At 36.1% G+C, this 20,800-nt stretch overlaps 1 protein-coding gene across 1 annotated transcript in view; it reads right to left on the bottom strand.

Moving 5' to 3' along the window:
- Window positions 1-1,167: 1,167 nt before the first annotated feature.
- MIA2 (MIA SH3 domain ER export factor 2) overlaps window positions 1,168-20,800 on the bottom strand; it is a 35,568-nt gene continuing 15,935 nt past the window's right edge. Inside the window, 17 exon segments of the mRNA XM_050710825.1 lie at window positions 1,168-1,712; window positions 2,665-2,890; window positions 3,295-3,371; window positions 5,736-5,867; window positions 7,253-7,411; window positions 9,323-9,454; window positions 9,805-9,887; window positions 10,573-10,640; window positions 11,612-11,647; window positions 11,993-12,053; window positions 13,279-13,380; window positions 14,925-15,063; window positions 16,339-16,429; window positions 16,636-16,671; window positions 16,673-16,683; window positions 17,438-17,561; window positions 18,134-18,256. Coding sequence (XP_050566782.1) covers window positions 1,561-1,712; window positions 2,665-2,890; window positions 3,295-3,371; window positions 5,736-5,867; window positions 7,253-7,411; window positions 9,323-9,454; window positions 9,805-9,887; window positions 10,573-10,640; window positions 11,612-11,647; window positions 11,993-12,053; window positions 13,279-13,380; window positions 14,925-15,063; window positions 16,339-16,429; window positions 16,636-16,671; window positions 16,673-16,683; window positions 17,438-17,561; window positions 18,134-18,256 — 1,752 coding nt within the window. The 3' untranslated portion in view covers window positions 1,168-1,560.

Below are 20,800 nucleotides of genomic sequence, written 5' to 3'. Positions count from 1 at the left end.
GTGTTCTGGAGCTTTTTGGTAACTTCCAATTATGGGATGTCATGGCTTGTGAGCGTAGAACAAGTGTACATATGAAGTTTATATTTAAAAACTTGTGTGTGTGTAAAGGGGGGGATGGCAGTTGAACTGCCTGCTGCTGCTACTGTAACTGGAGGCTTGTCTAAAAACAGTTTCCTTCTGTTTTTTTAAAGGGGTTCTGTACCAAATGACTGCATTGTGAGTAATTATGTGGTTTTTAAGCTGAAGCATGCTGGTCTCAAACAAAACAAACTGACAGGAACAGCCAGCAGCTTCCAGCAGAAGTCTTTAGAGTGTATGGTAGGTAAAAATGGAGTGAGGCGCTATCCAGATCTCACCCAAATCCCTGTGCCCTGGCCTGCAGAGACTGGGCCTGCTTTAACAGCCATTAATTATTACAGGGCAAGAAACAAAAAGGAATGAGGAGAACTAAATGACATATCAAACTTCTAGACACAAAATTATCAGTTCTGCAGTTCGCTTTCTTTGTTTTTTTGATTCTGCTTCCTTTGTGAAGCCCAGTACACTACAAACTGTGTGTGGGCACTTGTCTAAAACCTTTTTTTAGCTTCTACAATGCTTCTGTATGTTTAGGCTTGTTTTAAATGCATGTTTGCCCTAGCAGCATATTCTTGACTACTTTTATTGGTTTTACTTTTGCTACGTCTACTGGGTATACTTGCTTCTGTGCTTGTTTTAGACAAGAAAGGAATCTTATCTTTTCCTTTCTCTTTTAATTATCTGTAATGCGTTAGGATGAGCACGGTTACGTAAGTCTCTTGCTGCACTATACAGCCATTTTGTTGATAAATACTGATGGCTCTCCAGAGTTGGAGAGTTGAAAGAGTGAGGACTGGAGACTTAGAGTCTTTTTTCTGTCCCATGCACCCTTCCCAATGGCAATATTAAAATCTAAACACTATTAATTGTATTTGTGGTGAGACAGTCAAAAAGCAAACAAAAACATACTAATTAAGGACTTAAATTTGCTGTGGCTATGTATCTCTAAAGACAATAGTCTGGTGGTGCTGAAGCATCACATACAGTTGTAAAAAAAAAAAAGTAATAAATTAGCTCCTCCTCACTTCCTCAACTACTCTTATAGTACCATGGTAACAGTGAACTTGCAAGGGAAGCTTATTTCATCATCTTCAGTAGACATTTATTGTTTCAATTTTTTTTCACATTCTACTCACAAAGCAAGCATCACTTTTGGCATGCAAAGATTCCCTGTACAGCTAGGCAAGCACAAAGCAGCTGGACTTTTAAAATGATTCATGATTTAATTTTATACACCTCTGAAGAGATTAGTCAAATTAGAAATACTTAATTTAAAATGACTACTGTACAATGGAAATCACTTATTCACAATATTCATAGTTATATTTCATTCTTTATTTACAAAACACTATCCTGAGACTTTTCTATTAAGCTTCAATTTGAGCAAAGTAGTTTATACCTAAGTAACAGTGGTTACTTAACGTAAGGGAAAATGCCATTAGCAGAGTACAGAAATGGTTCAGCACAGCGCTCAAATGACTGTCAGGTCTCTTGCTGTGGTTCCGTTTGTTCTACAGCTGCTGTATTTGACTGAGGTGGCTCAATTCTATTTTCAGGAGGTGGCGGTGGAGGCAAGAATCCAGGTCGTTGAGGCGGATAGTGAGGAAAAGATCTCATGGGGAAAGGATTTCTCACTGTGAGACAAGGAGAGTAGCCCAGTTAATAACAATCAAACAGCGCGCACACACACCTGCTCCTTTACCCTACGCATCTTATTGCTCAGCAACAGCCTCCCGAAATAGAAGTCACAAATTAGAGCTACGTTAGATGAGGTACTCTGGTGAGACAAAGATGCTAGGAAAGGGAAGGACAAGGTGATATTTTTCTCAATAGTGATCTTGTGACAGGCTCATGGCAGTAGCCAAATCAGTCCAAGATAGTGCTTGTTAAGGTGTTGCTGTGGCCACCACCACCTTCAGTCTGATGGGGGGTCTGATCTGGTACCCCTTCACTACCACACCTCACAGGTGCTGTGGGGGATAAAGAGCTCAGTTCTTCACAGGTCAATCGCAGAACAGCAAGAGCTAGGAAGAAGCCCTTCAGTCTGATACTTTCATCTTGCTCCAAAAATGTGAAAGGTTAATTAATTATTAATCCAATTATTAATCCAATTATTATTAATTTTATATATATTAATTAATTTTATATATTTATAATAAATATTATTAACCCAATAATTATTAATCCAATTATCAGGTATGTCACAAATGCATGCCCTTGTATGGACATGAGCATACCTCAAAGATATGGACTGGAGTCTAAAGATTTATCACACCAAGATTTTATGTATGATGCAACCTCACATCCACTTGCTTTGCTACCTGAGAAAAGGAACCCTTCAGGTGCTGAACAGTGTTTGTATGCTATTTTCCAAAGGTATTATTTGTAAAAGCATTATCAATGTGAGCAACTGTGAAGATGAAAATATTCGCCACCACCTTCATCCCGCAGATGCTCCCTGCAGCTGAACTGAGAAGTAGTATGTGCAGACAACGATTTAAGTGTTCACCCAGTGTGATAACTCACTACCTCAACAAAGCACTCACGTTCAAGCTAATGAAGTAAATGCTACCTAAAGTTACATACTTGGCATTGGAGGGCGTGGTGGCCCGAAGTCTCGTACTGGAAAACATTCACGTGGTCCGTACATGCCAGCAGGAGGAGGGGGAGGAAAAGGAGGTCCTCGTCTCATGAAAGGTCCTCTAGGATCCATAGGCATTAAGGGAGGTCTGACAGGAGGGAAAGGTGGAGGAGCAAACCCTGAGCTGACTGCTTCACTTTCAGAGGCCAGTGTCTGATCAGGCAGAGAGTCCTGTAGCACAACAAAAACAGAGAAGTTAGCTTAGGGAAAGAGATAAGGAGAGGGAGCATCTTCAATCCCATCAGGTCTGTTTTGATGCAGACTGTCACGGGAACTAGCTAAAAGCTAGCTCCAAACAGCATAACCCTGAGCAGGCTACCTCTGTGCACTGGCCATCAGCTTGACCATAGCTTCACCTTTCAGGCTGCAACTAATTTTCAACAGGGATTACATTAGCAATATCTCAAAATTAGCTCACAAGACAGCACCTGCTTTGATAAAAGTCTACATTCAATTTTATGATTTGGACTGCACAGTGAAATATAACATATGATCAAGTACTACAGACAAATTTTCCTATATATTTTGCAGAAAATTGAAGATTCCTTAGATCAAGTTTTTGGTTAGCTACTTACACTAAGATTAGAATGATCTTTCATCCCATTTCCACTTGGTTCTGTTCGTGGGCTATTTTCTGAAGATGTTTGTCCATCTGTATGCAAAAGTTAAACGAGTTATTCAACGTTGACCTCCACCTCCCCACCACCAGCATTTTGTCTTAAATCAGAAGATATAGGCAAGAAAAATAAATATACTGCTGTATGAAGCAACTATTGTGCAGGCAAACTGAAAGAAAACAGACACACAAAGCTGTGCTTGAACATTTCTGCCAACCTATGTACAGGTTGCACATGAATATACACAGGCTATATATTCAGGCTATAGCTTTTACTCAAGTTTCTTGTATGCAAATAATTTTTTCTCCCATTTTAGTATGTTTTTCTTAGAAGTTACAGATGCAAATCCTACTGATGTACTCGCTTTATAAATGAAGAGAAAAATATGAACTTCAGTGTTTTTACCTCTACCTACCCCCCAGAGAACAATTATTTTTTAGAAACAAATGGAGAAAAATATTAAAGAATTGTCAGAGGAGAATTGGAGTGGAAATATACTACTGATACACACTAAATGTACTCCAGTCTTCAAAACAATCCAAACCAACCACCAACAAAAAACCCAACACTTTGAGATTTGAAAAATACTGCTTCCTTAAACTTCAGCATAAACAAAGACACTAATAATAAAAAGCATAAGACCAGAACAATACTGCTAACAAGTGACACATCTCATTTACATTAATTGCATCTCTTCTTCTTTAAGCAATAAAGCTCTTTTCTCAATAAACAGAAATGTCCTTTCCAAAAACCTAAATTGTGTCATTTCAAGCAGGGCTATGTTGCTTATGTTAGAAATACTGTTACTTAACAATCTGAAGCAGTTTAGTAGCTTATGTCATGCAGAGAAGGTTTGTTCCTTGATACTTAGGTTGCAAAACACTTTCCATTTTAAATCTGTCAAGTTGCTCACAATCTGTCAAACTCTAACCCTTTGACAAAAAGTTTCCTGCTCTCCAGGTACCTGCCTCAAACTTTTGGAGTTAGCTACCTCAGCTTAGGAAAATGCAGATTATGTTGCTCACAGAAAATAACATTTTGATCGTCTCACTGAGAAACTATAATTAATTCAATTTGAGTTGGAGCCTGGATTCCACTACTGCAAGATGCTGCTCTTCAGAGATCAGCTGGTGTATTGGTTTTATCTTTATTTTTACAAATACCCAAGTCTAGTGAAATTATATGCCTCTAAAATCAACATTCACATGTGCTTAATGACATGTAAATGCTGGCAGCAGGGCTATCCAAAACACTGTTCCCATTAAGTTGGTTTTGAACTGCCCAAGAAGGGCATGCAGCCTTTTTTTTTTCCCTAATTGTTAGCAGCTGAAAAATGAGTAACAATGAATGCAAGAAGTGAGTGCAAAGACCACATGCCTCTCCTGTCCTTCAGTCAGCAAGCAGGCATTTTGAAGAAAGCAATGGAATTCCCCAATGGAATACAAAGAAGTAGAAAGCAGAAGTGAAACAGAGAGGCTTGGGGAGCGTGGTAGGAAGGTGAGTGGCTGTAAAGGAACAAAACTGTACAGAATTTTCCAGTAGAGAACAATTCCCTGTAAAACCTGAACCTTTAACCTAAAACAGAATTCAACATTCTGGCATTATGACACCAAGTAAACAAAGGTTCTCTCTCCTATTGCCAGGAACTGAGCGACAAAGATGGTAACTTACTGCTAATCACGTGTACCTGAACACTGTCTGGCACGGTTTCTGTCAAGAGTTTAAAGGTTTCATTATTCCTGATGACTCAGACACGTCACTTACTAGGCATTAAATAATGATGAAAACTGTTTAATGACTATTAAGACTCTGAGCTCTTAAATCGTTAGTGATAAGGTTTAAGTCACCACAACTTTGTCTCTGAGCTTCTGTGTGTTGCTCAGTGTCACAAACAAGAATTTACAAAATTGGCCCATTTCAAATGGTAATGAGACAGCGAAACGTGATGAAATTGATGGACAACTGCACTGTGAACTACAAAAAGCTCCAGGTATTACAAACAGTTTGAAGGAGGAGGCTGCAGGACCTTCTACTTCAGTACTCAAAGCCAGCGAATACTTGAAAATGTTGCTGTTATTCTTTCAGTTTCATTTACTCTAACTTTACCAAAAATGACACAGAAATGCAAGTAAAGGTTTGTGAAACTTAAACACTGTGTTGAGCTTCATGGCAGGAGCCACAAGATACGGAAGGCCACGTCTGAATGGTTAACACCCAGAACAGTGAAGGTGGATCTGCATCAAAGCCAGCAGGTATTAAAATGTTTTTGCACAACAGAACGTATCAGGTGTAGGGTAGCTGTCAAACTGCCCTCCTCCCATGGCGTAGTACATATGGTCACCCTATACTCAGATTCTTCACCTGATCATGTCATGGAAGCCAGGTAAAGCAATTCCCACCTGTTTTATCAAAAGACTGCACGTTGTATGTTCGTAGCTCTGCTGGTCCAGAAAGTCTTCCAGTATTTGGAGGATTAGGGAAAAATCTTTCTTGTCTTCGAGGAGGAAGAACTGGATCAGAATAGGGCTCACCTATCATTGAAAACAAAAACGTCACAAAACAGGTCAGTGAAGATTTATTACCTCATTTCACATAATTTTATATCAGCAAAATTATCTGGATATCTTATGCTCCTGTAAATATTCAAAGTGACTACTAACCAGGGTGGGAAACAATCCTAGAATTAAAAAAAAAAAAAAGACCGTAGGAATCCCACCTTCATATACTACAGCTTACATTTGTAGTAAACCGATGTTTCAGGAGCTGCAAAAGAGAAAGCTCATTGATTTTTGGTTTAACATACAGTAGCATTCTTTATGTTGTGATTACATAAGTGACCTCAAAACAAAGATTCAGCACAGCAATGAAGGCCAATGTCAAAATAAGTTGCTGTACATTTTAAGCCATACTAATGTAAGAGTGCTGTTTCCCATTACATTTCTTACCACTCTAGTGCATTTCCCATTTCCTTGCATTGAATCTAGCAATTATGCAGCTACACGGCAAACTGTATTAGTCAGATCCTGGGCAAGGATGGGGTAAGAACACAGCTCTGGACAAGAAAACAGGACTGCAGCATCCTGTAAATAGATGAGATCTGACAAATGGAAAACTGTATCCTGAGTGAACTTTGAGTTTTATGATCAGACTCACGTACAGATGCACAGCAACTACAATAGCTTGCTGCATCTGCAAACTGAAGTACATTCACCTGTGTTCTTTTTTTTAAACTTGTAGTATTTTTGCTTCTTTATTACAAGTACACAGGAAGGTTGTTCCAACCCGCCCCCCCCCGAACTCAGTTTACTTCAGAAACATCAGTATCCTCTTCATTTTATCTATGTCTTCCTTGAGCGATGATGCGTAACACACGTTTATCTGAAGTGAGAGCAATGACTTATTTTGTTCCTGTTATTTATAGAAGAGGCAACATCAACATGAAAATAAGTACTAAACAGTGCATTTTCAGTCAGGATGACTGTCCCATGGTGTTTCCCTACTACTAGCAGAAACATTAAAAAAAATAGTATCTTTCAACATCAGCTACCTTTTAGGATTTAATTTTTTTTTAAGGCTAATGTACCATTAAAAATTATGACTTTCTCAGATCTCTCATTCATCATCCAGCCTAGACAGGTCTTTTGATGCACTAAATAAGCCCCTAGTAAAATGATGAAACTAAGCAGCTGATTATGCACTGCTAGTATCAATATACATTTAAAAGACAGCATAGAAAAAGTGCAAACGAACTGCATTATTCAAGAAGGGGATAAAACCCTACTATTAAAAAACCTTTCCAGTGTGACTGCACATGCAATTCCTAGAAAACACCTCATATTGATACACAAAAAAAAATAAATATTTATGCTGCAAGTCAGAAACTCCATTATTCCAGTAGCTAAGCAGATTTCTATACCTGGTGGAGGCAGAATTATCCTGCGTTCTCTGTCCCAAGGAGGAGACAGGGATCCAGTATCTGATGGTGGTCTGTGGGGATCAGGTAATCTGTCAGAACCCAGCTCTCCTCTTTCATTACTAGCTTCATACATGACAGTAGATCCTGGTCCTCTGGATCCTAAATGAAGAAATCAGATAGCTATTTACTCTGGTTTTCAAATCCTACATTGTGTGTCTTTCTTCATTAAGCCTGAAAACAATAAAATGTATCATGCAATACCAACACTTTCAAGATACGCAAGGTGCAAAGCTCCCCAGGAATCTCCAGCTGTTTGCTGCTGATGACTTACTAGAAGTGTTTAAAGGTTTGTTTGGAATGAAAAAAATTTAGTTCAATGGGAGCGTAACCTACAGTACCTGATTTTTTTGGTAATCATTTTAAGAGTTTCTGTTCACTGTAGTCAAAAAAAAAAATGGTGCCTTCATGATAAATGTTATTCTTAGCACTAAAATAACTGTCATTAACAAGACCTCATCAATTTAAAAATTAGCACTCAAAGTTAACAACCTCATTGAAAAAAATATTTGTATTATATTCAAGACTATTCTCATTTGTTCTAACTCTTTAATCAAGAAAAAAAAATTAGAAAAGACCAGGTCAACATATAAGCAAGTGGAAGAGAAATGTGATGAGTGACTTCAGATTGCAAGTTTCCTTTAAAGTAAGATTTGGTCTGAAAATTGACATAAATGCAGAGTTCTAGTATCATTCTGTAATTCCCTACCCTAAAATCCAACTTAGAATTTGAAGCCATTTTCTATCTTGTGCAAAGTGAGATAAGCACTACAATCGCTCTGTAGTTAGCACTGACTAAACGCATCATTTGTTTAATCTTCCCAAGTTAGATCAGTGCTCCACTGCAAAGTGAACAGTAATGTCTTTGCATAATTTCTTTCCTTGCTAAGAGTGCATTTTGAAATCCAGTTTTCACTCTTACACACCAGTAACAGCTGAGTTACAATTTTAAAGATTCATATGACATCTCAATTTCATTACATACTGCCTCTAGTCAAGTAAGCAGTTGTCAAATATGTGATTTTACCTGCATGTGGTATGCGTGTTATGGCTGAACATCTGATCTGTTTTCTTTTTTCTTTTTTTGACTTAGAATGTGAATCAACTTTCATATGCAACTGTATACCACTTACAACGAATTAAAGTAAATAGTCTTTTAAAAATCAATGTTGATTAGTGACATCCTTACAGATGAGACATATTTAGACCTATTTCCTGTGAAACAAATATAGGTACCAACAGATTTAACAGCTATTAAGTCAAATAGTAACTTCTTCATTACCCGTAACAGATGCTGAACTTCACTCTAACATTCATCTACACTGTTTCCATTAAAAAAAATTTACCAGGGAATAGTGTTTCCTTCCCTTATCAGCCATGACACTATGGCTTTCTTTCACCTACTTCTCAAACTCTACATTTCACTCCTTACGCACCACCTTCCTGTTCTCTTTCATCACTAGGGATGAAACCGTCTCCATGTACAATGACTCTTAAATTCACAAGCCAAGGGGAGGAAAACATCACTGAATCAGTAACTTCCTAGAGCAACATTATTCATGACTCTCTATAAAACTCTCATATTTTTGTCAGTGTAGGTAACTCCCCTTCTTCTCTCTCCATCTTTAGATGAATGAGAAGTATCAGCATTCTTTCCTGAAAAAACTAATTAACTTGTTTACCTTAAAATCAGAAGTTTATTTCAGCAGAACTGCATTTGTCCAAAAAATAAAACAAGACTAAGTTTGGCTTTTCACTTTTCTCAATTTGTGCTTCTGAAAGCAATCTACTGACTAATCCACTAGTACCAACAAAACTTTCCGTTGTGCTGGTATACACTAGGCAGCTTTAGAAACAAGCTGAAAAACAGGAAGAGTTTGTCTGAGGACCTGTTTGTACTGAATTGGTGGTTTTAATACTTTTTGTCACCAGCAAGAGGAAAAGGTGTGACAGATTTATAGCAGAGGAGAGAGAAATCCAGAATAGATAGGTTTTCAAGTTTAAGAATTGTACCTCTTCCTCCTCCTCCACCTGGAAGCATAGGTGAAAGCCTTAAAGGACCCTCCAATAAAGTTGGAGGGGAAAGAAAAGCTCTCGTTTCAGATGAAGGCCGGCCCATTGGTGAGGGTCCATATGGGGAATGCTCTGGAACAGTTAAAACAAAATGCTCAAGTTCACAATACTTAGTTCAGCAAACTGTATAAAGTAATTAACTTCTCAGGTGAAGTTTAAAACTAAATCGTGTAAGTGAAACAAGAACTGTGTTCCAGTTACCATGTGTGTCATATTCCCACACTCCTCTCATCAATGCTGCAATAGTGCCAATGCTCTTAGTTTCAACAAAATATTTGACATGACCTAGAGTAACTTTTTTTTTTTTAAATGACTACTACATACACATGGCCAAGATTTCAAACGACTACATATGTGCTGTCTTGGGAAACAAAACCAGAAACCAGAACAATTAGAGTCTATTTTACAATTCAACACTGTACCTCTGCCAAACGGTCTAACTGGAACATCAAGAGCATAAGGATCTTTTTCTAAAAGGTCAAGTTTAAATTCTGCTTCAGTCAATCTGTGAACAAACAACAAAAAAGAAGCACAAAAATGTTACTGGTCTGCACTGCTTACTAGTAACATTTCTACTAAAAGGGCTAAATAGACAAATGTATTTCATTCCCTAAATAAAAAAAGACGAGATATCACAGAACTCTGAATTTAAGAATTCCTTGAAGTATTTCTCTGTGCTAGCGCATTTAAGCTGTAATTCAGAAGTTGAAGTGGCATGTTAGATGTCATAACTCCTAGGCACAACACTATTCTCATGAGTACTCTGTGTTGCACTTCAGATGTTAATTAGCTGTATATCTAAAGGTTTCCCCCTTACACACCTCAACCGTTAGCTCAGTATTAACTTCTGAGCTAAATAACTGCAAGATTATTTAGTAATCATGACTTCTGGTTAATACATGCCTATTAAAAAAGCAGTACCATCAAAACCCTAGAGTCCTAGACCTACATTCTGTTTCTTTTCTGAAATATTTCAATACTTCACATAGTTCATATTTTCTTGCATAGGATCATTACAAGAATCCTCAAATGACTCCCCCTCATTCAGAGCTACAATGGAGCACTGCTCTCTGCTCCGTCTTGTTCACCATTGATCAACGTATATCTAGAAAATACTGAATTGCATAAATCCAAAACATACTCACATTCCAAATCACATTTGTTTAGAATCAGATCAGGACTGCACTTACTTTTGTCTGTTATGTGCATTTTCTTTTCTTATATCATTGAGGTGTCTTTCAGCTGCTCGGGCTGTCAGCTTTCAAGAAGGACAAAAATCAGATGCTTAGATATTGCTGTTTATTAATTAAATGCTTCATAAATGTGACAGCTCCTAGATCCAATACATTTTTCTATCTGAAGTGTTCAGATTGTATTTTCGTGATGTATGACTCATGTATAAAGCATAGGAAACAGCCTCACAACGTCACCAAATGACACTAGCAGTTCTACTACCCAAATTTTTTGGGAAACAATACAGTTTTCCTGCAGATTCTTAAAACTGCAGGAATTAAATTCTTTGGCTATAGCTGCTTTGAAGCATCTACAGAACACATACAAGATTTAAACTCTCCAATTTTACATATGCAAGTTTTATTTTAAAATAATACAATTCAAATCTGTAATATTATGACCATGAAGTGCCATAACTTTTAACAGGACTATCTCATACAGACCATTCTGCGAAACTGAAGAATGTATTAGTCAGGAGATATTTTAAAGTTTCCTGTTTGGAAAAAAAGGTAAAAAAAAAAAATGCATTTTGTAGCAACATTCTTAGGAAGCTGTCAACGGAACATACTGTTCTCACAGGACATAATGTCTTCTATTAGCAGATAAAAAGAGTGGAGTACATCCAGGAAAAATATTAAAATGGCACCGAAGCAAGGCCAAATGCTTTTATTATTAGCAAAATGCCACGCACTTGTTAAATGGTAACATGTTATTCAAGCAGATTTAGTGCTATAACAAACAACATTGTAGTATTCAATTCTACTGAGCTCAAAACTCACTCAGCTTAATTATTGCAACTATTCTATGACAACAGAATTTTTAACATGCTTTTGTGTATTTCTGCAAGAAATCAGTAGGTTTAAAGGTAACAGGTTAATTTTGATGATCTGTTTTTAACAAAAAATTTAGAAGCGATAGAGCAAGCTATTCAAACCACTGAAAAGGGAGACAGTAGTTGACATACAGAATTAAGAAAATTTAGTGTTTGGAACTTACCCAATTATCATGAGCTTTTTTCTCATGTGAAGTAATCTGTGAAAAAGACATTTGTTAGATCATTACTGAAGTGCATTATTCATCTGAAAAAGAAATCTTAAGATTGAGTATATGCTCTGTTATAAATGCAATGTGTAGGTAAATTATTATGAGACATGCAAACTTAAACTGAACTTACTTTTTAATAAAGTTAGTGATCTCTACTAAGAGAATGAGTCCACGAAAAACAGATGACAAAATAGGTAATAAAAAAAAGACAAGGAGAAAAGCAGAACAAAAGAACAAGCCAAATTCACTATAACAACTTAATGGAAAGTGGTATTTCAGTTGCATTAACATCCATCCTACTTGGCATCAATGCCAAGTAACACAAAGACATACCTGATTCTGATAAGAACGAATGGTTCTTTCTAACTCCTCTTCGAGATCTTTTGCTCGCTGTCTGTAACAAAAATAGGATTTATGACACTGTAATAAAATGCTGAGGAAAATAGTTTTAAATATGGTAAACTTAATGGTTAACACAAAGTATAATTATTTTAAAAAATAATTTTTGTATCTAGAAGAAAGTATCATCATCTAAAGACTAGAATTTCCATTGCTACCGTCATTTTTGTGTACCACATGATCCTTAGAGTCAACCACTCCCCAGCTGTTCAGTGGTCTGTGATATGTTTCCAGCATGAAGGATATCACCCTACAGCATGCCCTAACAGCCAGCTCAGCAATTGTACTAACTTGGCTAGAACCTCATGCTGTTACAGTTTAGCAGTCAGTTCTGGGGGACAGGTACTTGCACTGAAGTTATTGCAAGACCACAGGAAGTATGATGCCACCTAGTTGCCAGCTGCCTGGTGCGCAGCCTTCCTAGGTTCTGCACCCTCTCAGCAGGTGGGCGGGCCAAAGACAAATTCTGTGTAAATCAAAAAGAGTGAATTCTGTATTCCTAAATGAACACTGAAAAATGTCCACAAAGGCTTCACATTCCAGAGAAAGATTAATCAGCTGCTCAGGAAGCATTGCTGATCCGTATCATTCACTTCAGTGTCAATACTCCCATCATTGAAGGAAGACAGGAAGTACACATTACAAATCAAATGATTATGCTGTAGTTCAAGAAGCTACTGAAGAAGAACATATGTACACAGCTAGTGTAATGCAAAACAGTTACAAAACAATTACAGAAAATATCCCCACATCACAGTAATACTATTTAAAAGCTTAGAGATACAGAAATAGAATACTAAAACTAGACAACAAATATGTTCAGATCTATAGGAAAGCTGAATGTTGCATTTATTTCACAGCATTCTCTTTAACTTTTTTTTTTTTTTTTTTTAATTTTTAATCTGTTCACTAAAGGGAACTAGATAGAGACCCACTTCTACCATTCCATTAAAGCTAACATTTCAATACAAACAGCATTCTAATGGAAAAGTTCTCAGTGGTCTTCCATTCTCATTTTAACTTTTATATTTTTTAATAAAACAGAAACTCTAATAGTATGCATTATTACACACCTACTAGCATATAACAACACACAAACAAAAGTAAACCAAAGAATCTGGAAGAAAACACAATCACTTAAGCTGGTGTTCTTATTAATTCCCTACTGCTTTTTGTTCACTTTAGAAGAACTCATAATAGTAAGTAAAATTTGTAATTACCTGTAGCTGTTTAGTTCTTCAGCAGCATGATTAATTTTTTCATCTACTTTAGAGAGCTTTTCTTCTTTTTGTAGGCGTTCTCTCTCTTCTACTGTCAGTTTCCTTTAAGAAAATTCACAAACTCGGCTTAATTTTAAGTCAACAATTCTGTAGTCAGTCCAAGAAAAAAATCTCAAATTTAGGCATGATGTGTAGATGGTATTTATCCAGATAAAGAACTTTAGAGGTAACAGATAAAACGGCATAAACAGAACTAGTTTTTATGAATTTCTTCAGTTTTTGTTTGTTTTGCTTTGTTTTTAATGAAGCATTATCACTATTCCTAAAAGCAATTTGGAAGATAATTTAAGCTCCCAAAAACTCAAGCTTTTCTTTTGCAAATTACTGCCCTAGGGAGTTAGTATTGCAAATGGAAATATTTGGAGAAATGTACAAATAGACAACCACACACAGAAATACACTATCTTTCAGTGCTATTTCAATAACTATTTAAAAGATGTCCCATTAGTACTAATATCCTCTTTTATTTAGCTATCTATCTCCACCACAACAGCTTCTCTCCACTCCTTTTTGTCTCTTGTAGTCTTTGACAAGCATCATATATTTGCTGAACTTCAGCATGGTATCTTGAAATAACTTCTTTTCATTAAGTTCCTTTCTATCCCTCTTCCCCTTTAAAAATCAAATGTTACTGTAGTGGATTTGGGGTTTTCCTGCATCTATGAGGATGACAGTCACCTATGTATTACACAAACTACAAAGCAGACTATTATTGAAAGCAACACTTGAAAAACATCCCGCACATCGCTCAGTACAAAATCAAGACTTGTACTGCTTCTCTTGCTGCCTTCGAGATTATGTTTGCTCCTTAAAAAAACAATTTCTGGCTAGTAAAAACGTAAATTTGTGCCTTAAAATGATTCCCTCCTGATCCTACCACAGCCACACACGCTTCTGAAAGTTATTACATGCTCCATCCTGTCCCAATCAACTGGACCTCCAGTCCTTTCTGTATTTGATTTTGGTCAGCACGTCCCATTACCTACTGTCATCCTTACTGGGAGACAGATGGCACAGCCTTCATATTGCATCTTTGTTGGTGAGGAAAGCCAAATTCACACAGGTTCTATGTTGCTCCCCATTAATAGCTGGCCACATTTTAACTCCTAAGCTTAGTTTTACATATAGCACCACTCTTCCACAGACATCAGTAGCTCCCTTCACTATATAAAGTGCACCCAACTGTTAAAGAAGCTACTGATTGTCTTTCAGCAACTTTGATAGATGCATTATAGCATACCTTCATTTAGAAGTCAAGCTGTCCAACTTCACCCACCTTATTTCATAGATTAGATTTGTTGCTTCTCATGTTATCTTTTTTTCTGTACTTAATTGTGGAAAAGTCCTAAATTAATATACCACTACTTCCATGGAAAAAGTTAGTATAAAATTACTGTGATCACAAATGTACATTAAGGTGCAACACAACAGGGTCTTCCTACTACTTCCTACTTCAAAAAACTCTGGAAAGCAGTATTGAAACTTCCAATAATTTTCAGCCACCCAAATCAAAATGTGTGGAATCTCAAACAGTAAGGTTTGAATATAAAAGGTCAAGAATATAAATGGTCAAGAAGAACCAGCACCTGTGTAGTTTCATTTCATTTTCTTGATAAAGCTCAGTCATTACTTTGAGTTTCTGCTGAAGCTTTTGAACTTCACTTTCAAAGCGTTCATTTTCAGACTGCAAGGAAACTTGTTCACTTTGGAGGTTTTCTATACGCTCTGTCAAATTTAGAGATAATTATATTGGGAACAACGTACAGTTCACAAAATTAAAATACTTGTAACATTTTAGGACAGAGAAAGTCTGTAGAAGCCTCTGCTACTATATTGATTTAATAATGTATGCAGTAATATGTATTAATACATTTCAGTAAATTACACAAATCGAGAAACAGCATTGGTCCTTCGATGGGAAGCCAGCATTATACTCTCTACCAAGCGCAGCTCTGAGCAAATGCCTAGCCTTTGTTTTCCCTCTAAACGGTGTAGCTTCTCTAGACACTGCAGTTTTATAATTCACAATGTAAGTTTTAATTTGGAGCTTTTATTATTGTAATTATTCCACTCTAAAAGAGTAAAATTGTTACCATCATATTGCAGATTTAGCCACACAAAGCCTTGCTCAGTAGCCTGAACGAATAACTCAGATTTGTTACCTATCCAAATTAAAATCAGTCCTGTTTCCTTTCCTATTTACTATTCTTATGCCTCTTTTCAAAAAAGATATAAAATTTCAAGTAAGCTAGAATACCTTTATGGGACAGAGTTAAAATCGATTTGGAAAACGTGCCAGCATAAGGAGTCAGGCTAAATGACCCTCATGCATGAAAAAATACAGTTTTATAGAGCATATCATCATTCAAATAACAAAGCACAGTATGTTCAAACATGATGGCTATTCTGCTGGCTGTTATCTATAAAAGCAATTGGTAGTTACAGACTTTTTTAATTGAAGTGGCAGTGTTTTCATCTTATAAAGTTTAATTCAGTATGACCTACACAACAAAGAAAAACAGAAAAATACTTCTAGCTTTGATTCTCTAAATGCAGTATTGTATATCTTACTAACTATTCAGCTTCCGCCCACTACAAGTAAACTACACATTTTAGTAGATAGTTTTAAAATTTAGACTAGAACTCCACTGTTTCAGGTTCAGTATTTATTTAAAGGTATTATGTATATTAACATCACTTTGTTCATGTATTTTAAGACTATGTAACTTCTATACTCCAACAGAGTACAATAAAACTTGCAAATGGTGCTTTATGATTAATAAAGACCACTAAATTTTGATTGCTTTACCTCTAAAATCAAATTAATTTAAATCAAATTATTTAAAATAGCTAAGCAACTCAAAAAGGCATTTTAAAGAACAAGTAGATCTATACATTAATATATTATGATTAATAATAATATCTATTATGAAAGAATTATATTAAAACTTAATTCAGTTTTTAGTGAAAATAAGACAGCCGGTAACATTGTTTAATTACCTGTAAGTTCTCCTTTGGCTTTGTTTTCATCAGACAATTTTGAATACATTTGATCTCTTTCTGTTTCCATGGTCTTTAAACAAGCATTTAACTACAGTCAAAACAAAAAAAAAAAGGAACTTAAGATTATTAGAAAGTGTTTGCAAGCAAAAATATTTAATTAATATCAAAAAATGCTGGGTTTTAATACTAAGTGCACACAGATATCTATATGCACTTAACCTTACCATAAGAAATTGCATATATTCCATTTAGTCTCACCCCCCTTCCATCCACAAGTTTCTTAAAATCACGTACCTTTGCAGCATAGATCAATTTCTTTACAGTTCGTTTTTTGCTGATCATCTGATTGACAGAATAGAATACATCACATAAAAAGCACAGAAAGGTTTGTGACAGAGCTTACTACTCAAAATGTATCATTTTATTTTGCTCTTATAAAAAATGCAATCCCCAACATGCCACAACAGACATAAGCAAATTTTAAATTGGGGGGGGGGTCTATTTTCTAAATAGGCTCAGAATGCGCTTATTAAGAGTGAGATGGTGAACACACGTTGTAGGACTTACTGTGCTGTGCCCTATTGTACAATCAGCACTAACAAAAAAAGAACCTGCAGCAAGAATCAGGAGGCGGAAAGGTTCTTCTGTGCTGCTGTTTTGAGGGGACCTACACCTATAACCCCAGTAATACTATACTACCTGTAACAGCTGTGTAAGGACAAGGAAGCAGCAGAAATTAGACTCTACGGACCTACAGGGCTACTGCTTCGAGGAGCTTCGGGAAGAAATGAAAGCAACATTTCTATCTACAAATGTCTGAGCAACATTTCTATCTACAGACGTCTGAGAATCATTGCCAAGGCATCCTGCAAGAGACTGAGCACTCAGTCTTTACATTTCCCTATGACAATGCATACCCACATGCTACCCTACAGTAGCACAGGCTTTCCAGAGGTTTCCAAGCATCAGTTAACTGTCTGACACGAATAAAATTGGGTGAGTTTTAAAAGCCCAGTTTTTGAAGAACTGATCTTTCCACTTTCCTGGAATTTTGTTGGTTCTCTATTTTTAAAACATCTATTAAAACATATCATACCTAAATGCTCTCCATTTTCTGTTTCACCCTTTATATCAGTGTCCCAGTGATCATCTTCAGTGTCATCATCATCTCTGATTGCTGAACTCCAGTCTTTCATCTTCAGCAAGTACTGTGTCAGTGACTAAGAAAAAGCCCACACAAAACAAGAACAGAAAAATAAATACAAGCAATGAAAATGAGATTAGAATTCCAACTACTTTTCCAGGATTTCTAATCCTAACTTATTTCCCTTAGCAGATTAAGCGGGCCTCATCTATAGGACTCTAAATGTCTGACATTACTCTTCCCATTAAAACATATACCAGCAGGTTAACAGGTATGCCCTAGCAAAGATTCCTCAGGTACCCAAGTAAGTAGGCTTTTCACAAGGCTCGGGCATATATGGTACACGCACATAACAATAAGTCCCCAATACCCATGCTCCAAATTCCAAAAAGAGTAAACGCTCTATCAGAACCAAAAGTGCTATGGTCTTGTTTAGCCTGCAGGCTTCTAAGGCTGTCAGACTGCTCCACTGTGCTGCTAAGCAACCTTTTTTGCTTAGCAGGAAAGGAGACATTCGAGGATGGACACATCAAACAAAAAAACAGCTTAACACATATTAAGAAAAGGAGAGTTTGTTATATCTTCTTGAAACTTAATGGTTAGCATCAGACTGAATAATACGATTCAGTGCTACCGGTCATAATTTACCTTGACTTGACTCTCTTTATTTTTCAATACTTCTTCTATATCTGTTTTAGATGATTCAAACATCTTTGTTTGTTCATTTAGTTCACTAAATCGTTCATCCCATCCTTCAGCTTCTTTTAAAAGCTAAAAAGGGAAATACTAGATTAGTGTGATTATTCATTATAACAAAGAACCAGGATGAACAGCACTTCAGCCTGTTGTGCATATTATCTACATACACAAAAGCAGAATTTTAACCTCTCATCCACCAATACGAATTAAACGAGACGACTACAAGACAAAGTCTCAAGATTCAAATATAAGACTTCTATGTTATCATCCCATTGATATAACTACAATAACTCTTGTAATTAGTTGTTAGACCATTTAAACAATAGCAAAATGGTTCATTTACTATTCCACTCACTTAAAATCACATGATGTGACAACAGCGATGCATATAAAAAGTGACAATTTGTGTAACAAACAATTATGAACACTGGGGAGGAGTGGACAGAGGGGAGAAGACTCCTTCCCCAACATGCACATACACTTTTGAAATTATAGCTGTCTTCTCAACCTAGGAGAGGTCGGTGAGGTAAGGAAAATCTGGAAGCTTTTCAGACAGCTGCTTAAATTCACAAGACTTGTACATTTACACTATCTCCCTTGCTCTCCTCCACACTTCTTAATGACATTTTAAAATTTTATTTTAAAAAGAGTTTTTCCATTAATGAAAATCACAGCAACTGCATGTAATCATTACTTAATTGTATGTACCTTTGTCATTGTCTAAAGACATTGTCATGTCTTTATCATTGCCTAAACAACAGGCAAATTCCAAGGTTACATTTGATAGATATTCCCTAGTAAAATCTCATTTCAGAAAAGTACTTTACAGTAGTAAAGCAATTAGTACATGTAAGCACTTAGTTTATTAAAAAACACTGGAATAAATTAGCTAAGTAAATCATGCCTTCACATTGTAAGAATAAAATGATATGCATGCAAGCTTTAAAGACAAAACATACAGTACAAAAACATGGGAAACTATTTAAGAGAACGTCAAAAGAATATTGTTCAAAGTTGTACAACAGGCAACCAATTTAAAAGCACTGAGTGTACAGAAAGGAACAGCTAGGTTGAGCAACAGAAACCTAAGTGAAAGTTATACTAAAAATAAAACCAGAAAATGGGAGTTAAACAGGGGAACTGCCATGCAAGTAGACAAACAAGCCTGAACACTTGTTATCAAAGATAAAATGAAAGGTGTAAAACAAAGTATGTGACTAGAATTGGATGAACACCACTTGGCACACAACTGCACCTTTCAAGCAGTAAAAGCCATATATGAATTTGTAGCATCAGGCAAACTAGAAATTACAGATAAAACAAAAACACTCTTTGCTAATGCTGCTCAGAAGACATACACAGGCAACTACATTTATCATGAAGTCATTCCTCAAAGGGAAGCTAAACCTTAAGAGAGTCCTTCTACATGAAGCCAAAGAGAAAATAAATTGACCTGACTTTATATACCTGTAAGAATTACAAGAAATGATTTGCAATGAGCTAAAGCAGCATTTATTTCTGATGTTCCTAATGAAGGGGAAAAAAACCACCACATAAAGCAATAAGTCTGAGTTCATTAACAGTTCCCTTGTTCAAACTAAAAGGCCCAATCCTTTCTCTGACACATCAATCCGAGAGAGCACATCTGTTTTAATGGTTAAGCTATGATGTGCCAGAAGATTACGACCCATTAGTGCCAATGGACAGAGGAAGAAAGCACTCTAATTTCTGTAAACAAATAACATCTTTGTTACCTTTTGAGCATAAGTGAAATTCCATCTTTCAAAAAAATAAAAGAAAAAAGAAAAAAGGGATATAGATCTTCTAACACAGTAAACTAATTTACATGCTTACAACCACCTCATAAAAGAAAACACAAACAAAGCAGATATCAGGTCCTATCAACTCTTTCCAGGTTCTTTATCCACTAAAAAGCAGAGCAAAACACAACATATACAAATGTTCTCAAATGACTAAATACTGCAACAAAGCTCAGTTAATGACAAAGTGCAGGAATTCATCCTAAATAATGTGGTTAAGGAACTACTATACCCAAGATATTTTATCTGGAAGGAATACAAAAAACTTTATTTATCTAGGAACCTGACAAGTTATTTACCTCCTGGGGGCTGTTTTTCCTGATTTTTTTCCTGGGCTTGCTTGATAGAAAATTATTGCATATAAAATGTAGAGTAATTCGCAGCACTCAGTACTACATTACTGTAAGCCCTATTTTTAAGTGGAGGAAGAAAAGAATACTCTTTTCACAAAAAGAAATAGATTATTTCTGTCTGAAACCAAGAATTTACCAGGAAAAAAAAAAAAAAAAACCACTGTTGAGACTGAGTTCTACTTCTCTAAATTTATCTAAGTACATTCTATCACATTTGAAATAAAGCACCGAGATTAGACACATCCCTCTCACTGAAAGTTATGTAAAGATTTGAAAAAAAGAAGACACTTGAAAGAAAGCAATTTTTAAGCAACTTAATCTCGCAGTGATAAAACCAAAATCTACTGTTTCTCCACTCACAGTATTTAATAAAATTCTATCATCTTCTACTTCCCTTTTTCTTTTTGGTGAAACCAAACATACGCTCTTTCTAAAAAGTTTTA

Source organism: Cygnus atratus, chromosome 5 (genome assembly GCF_013377495.2).
Source record: "Cygnus atratus isolate AKBS03 ecotype Queensland, Australia chromosome 5, CAtr_DNAZoo_HiC_assembly, whole genome shotgun sequence".
Classification (NCBI taxonomy): domain Eukaryota; kingdom Metazoa; phylum Chordata; class Aves; order Anseriformes; family Anatidae; genus Cygnus; species Cygnus atratus.
This window is presented reverse-complemented; position numbering and strand designations above follow the sequence as displayed.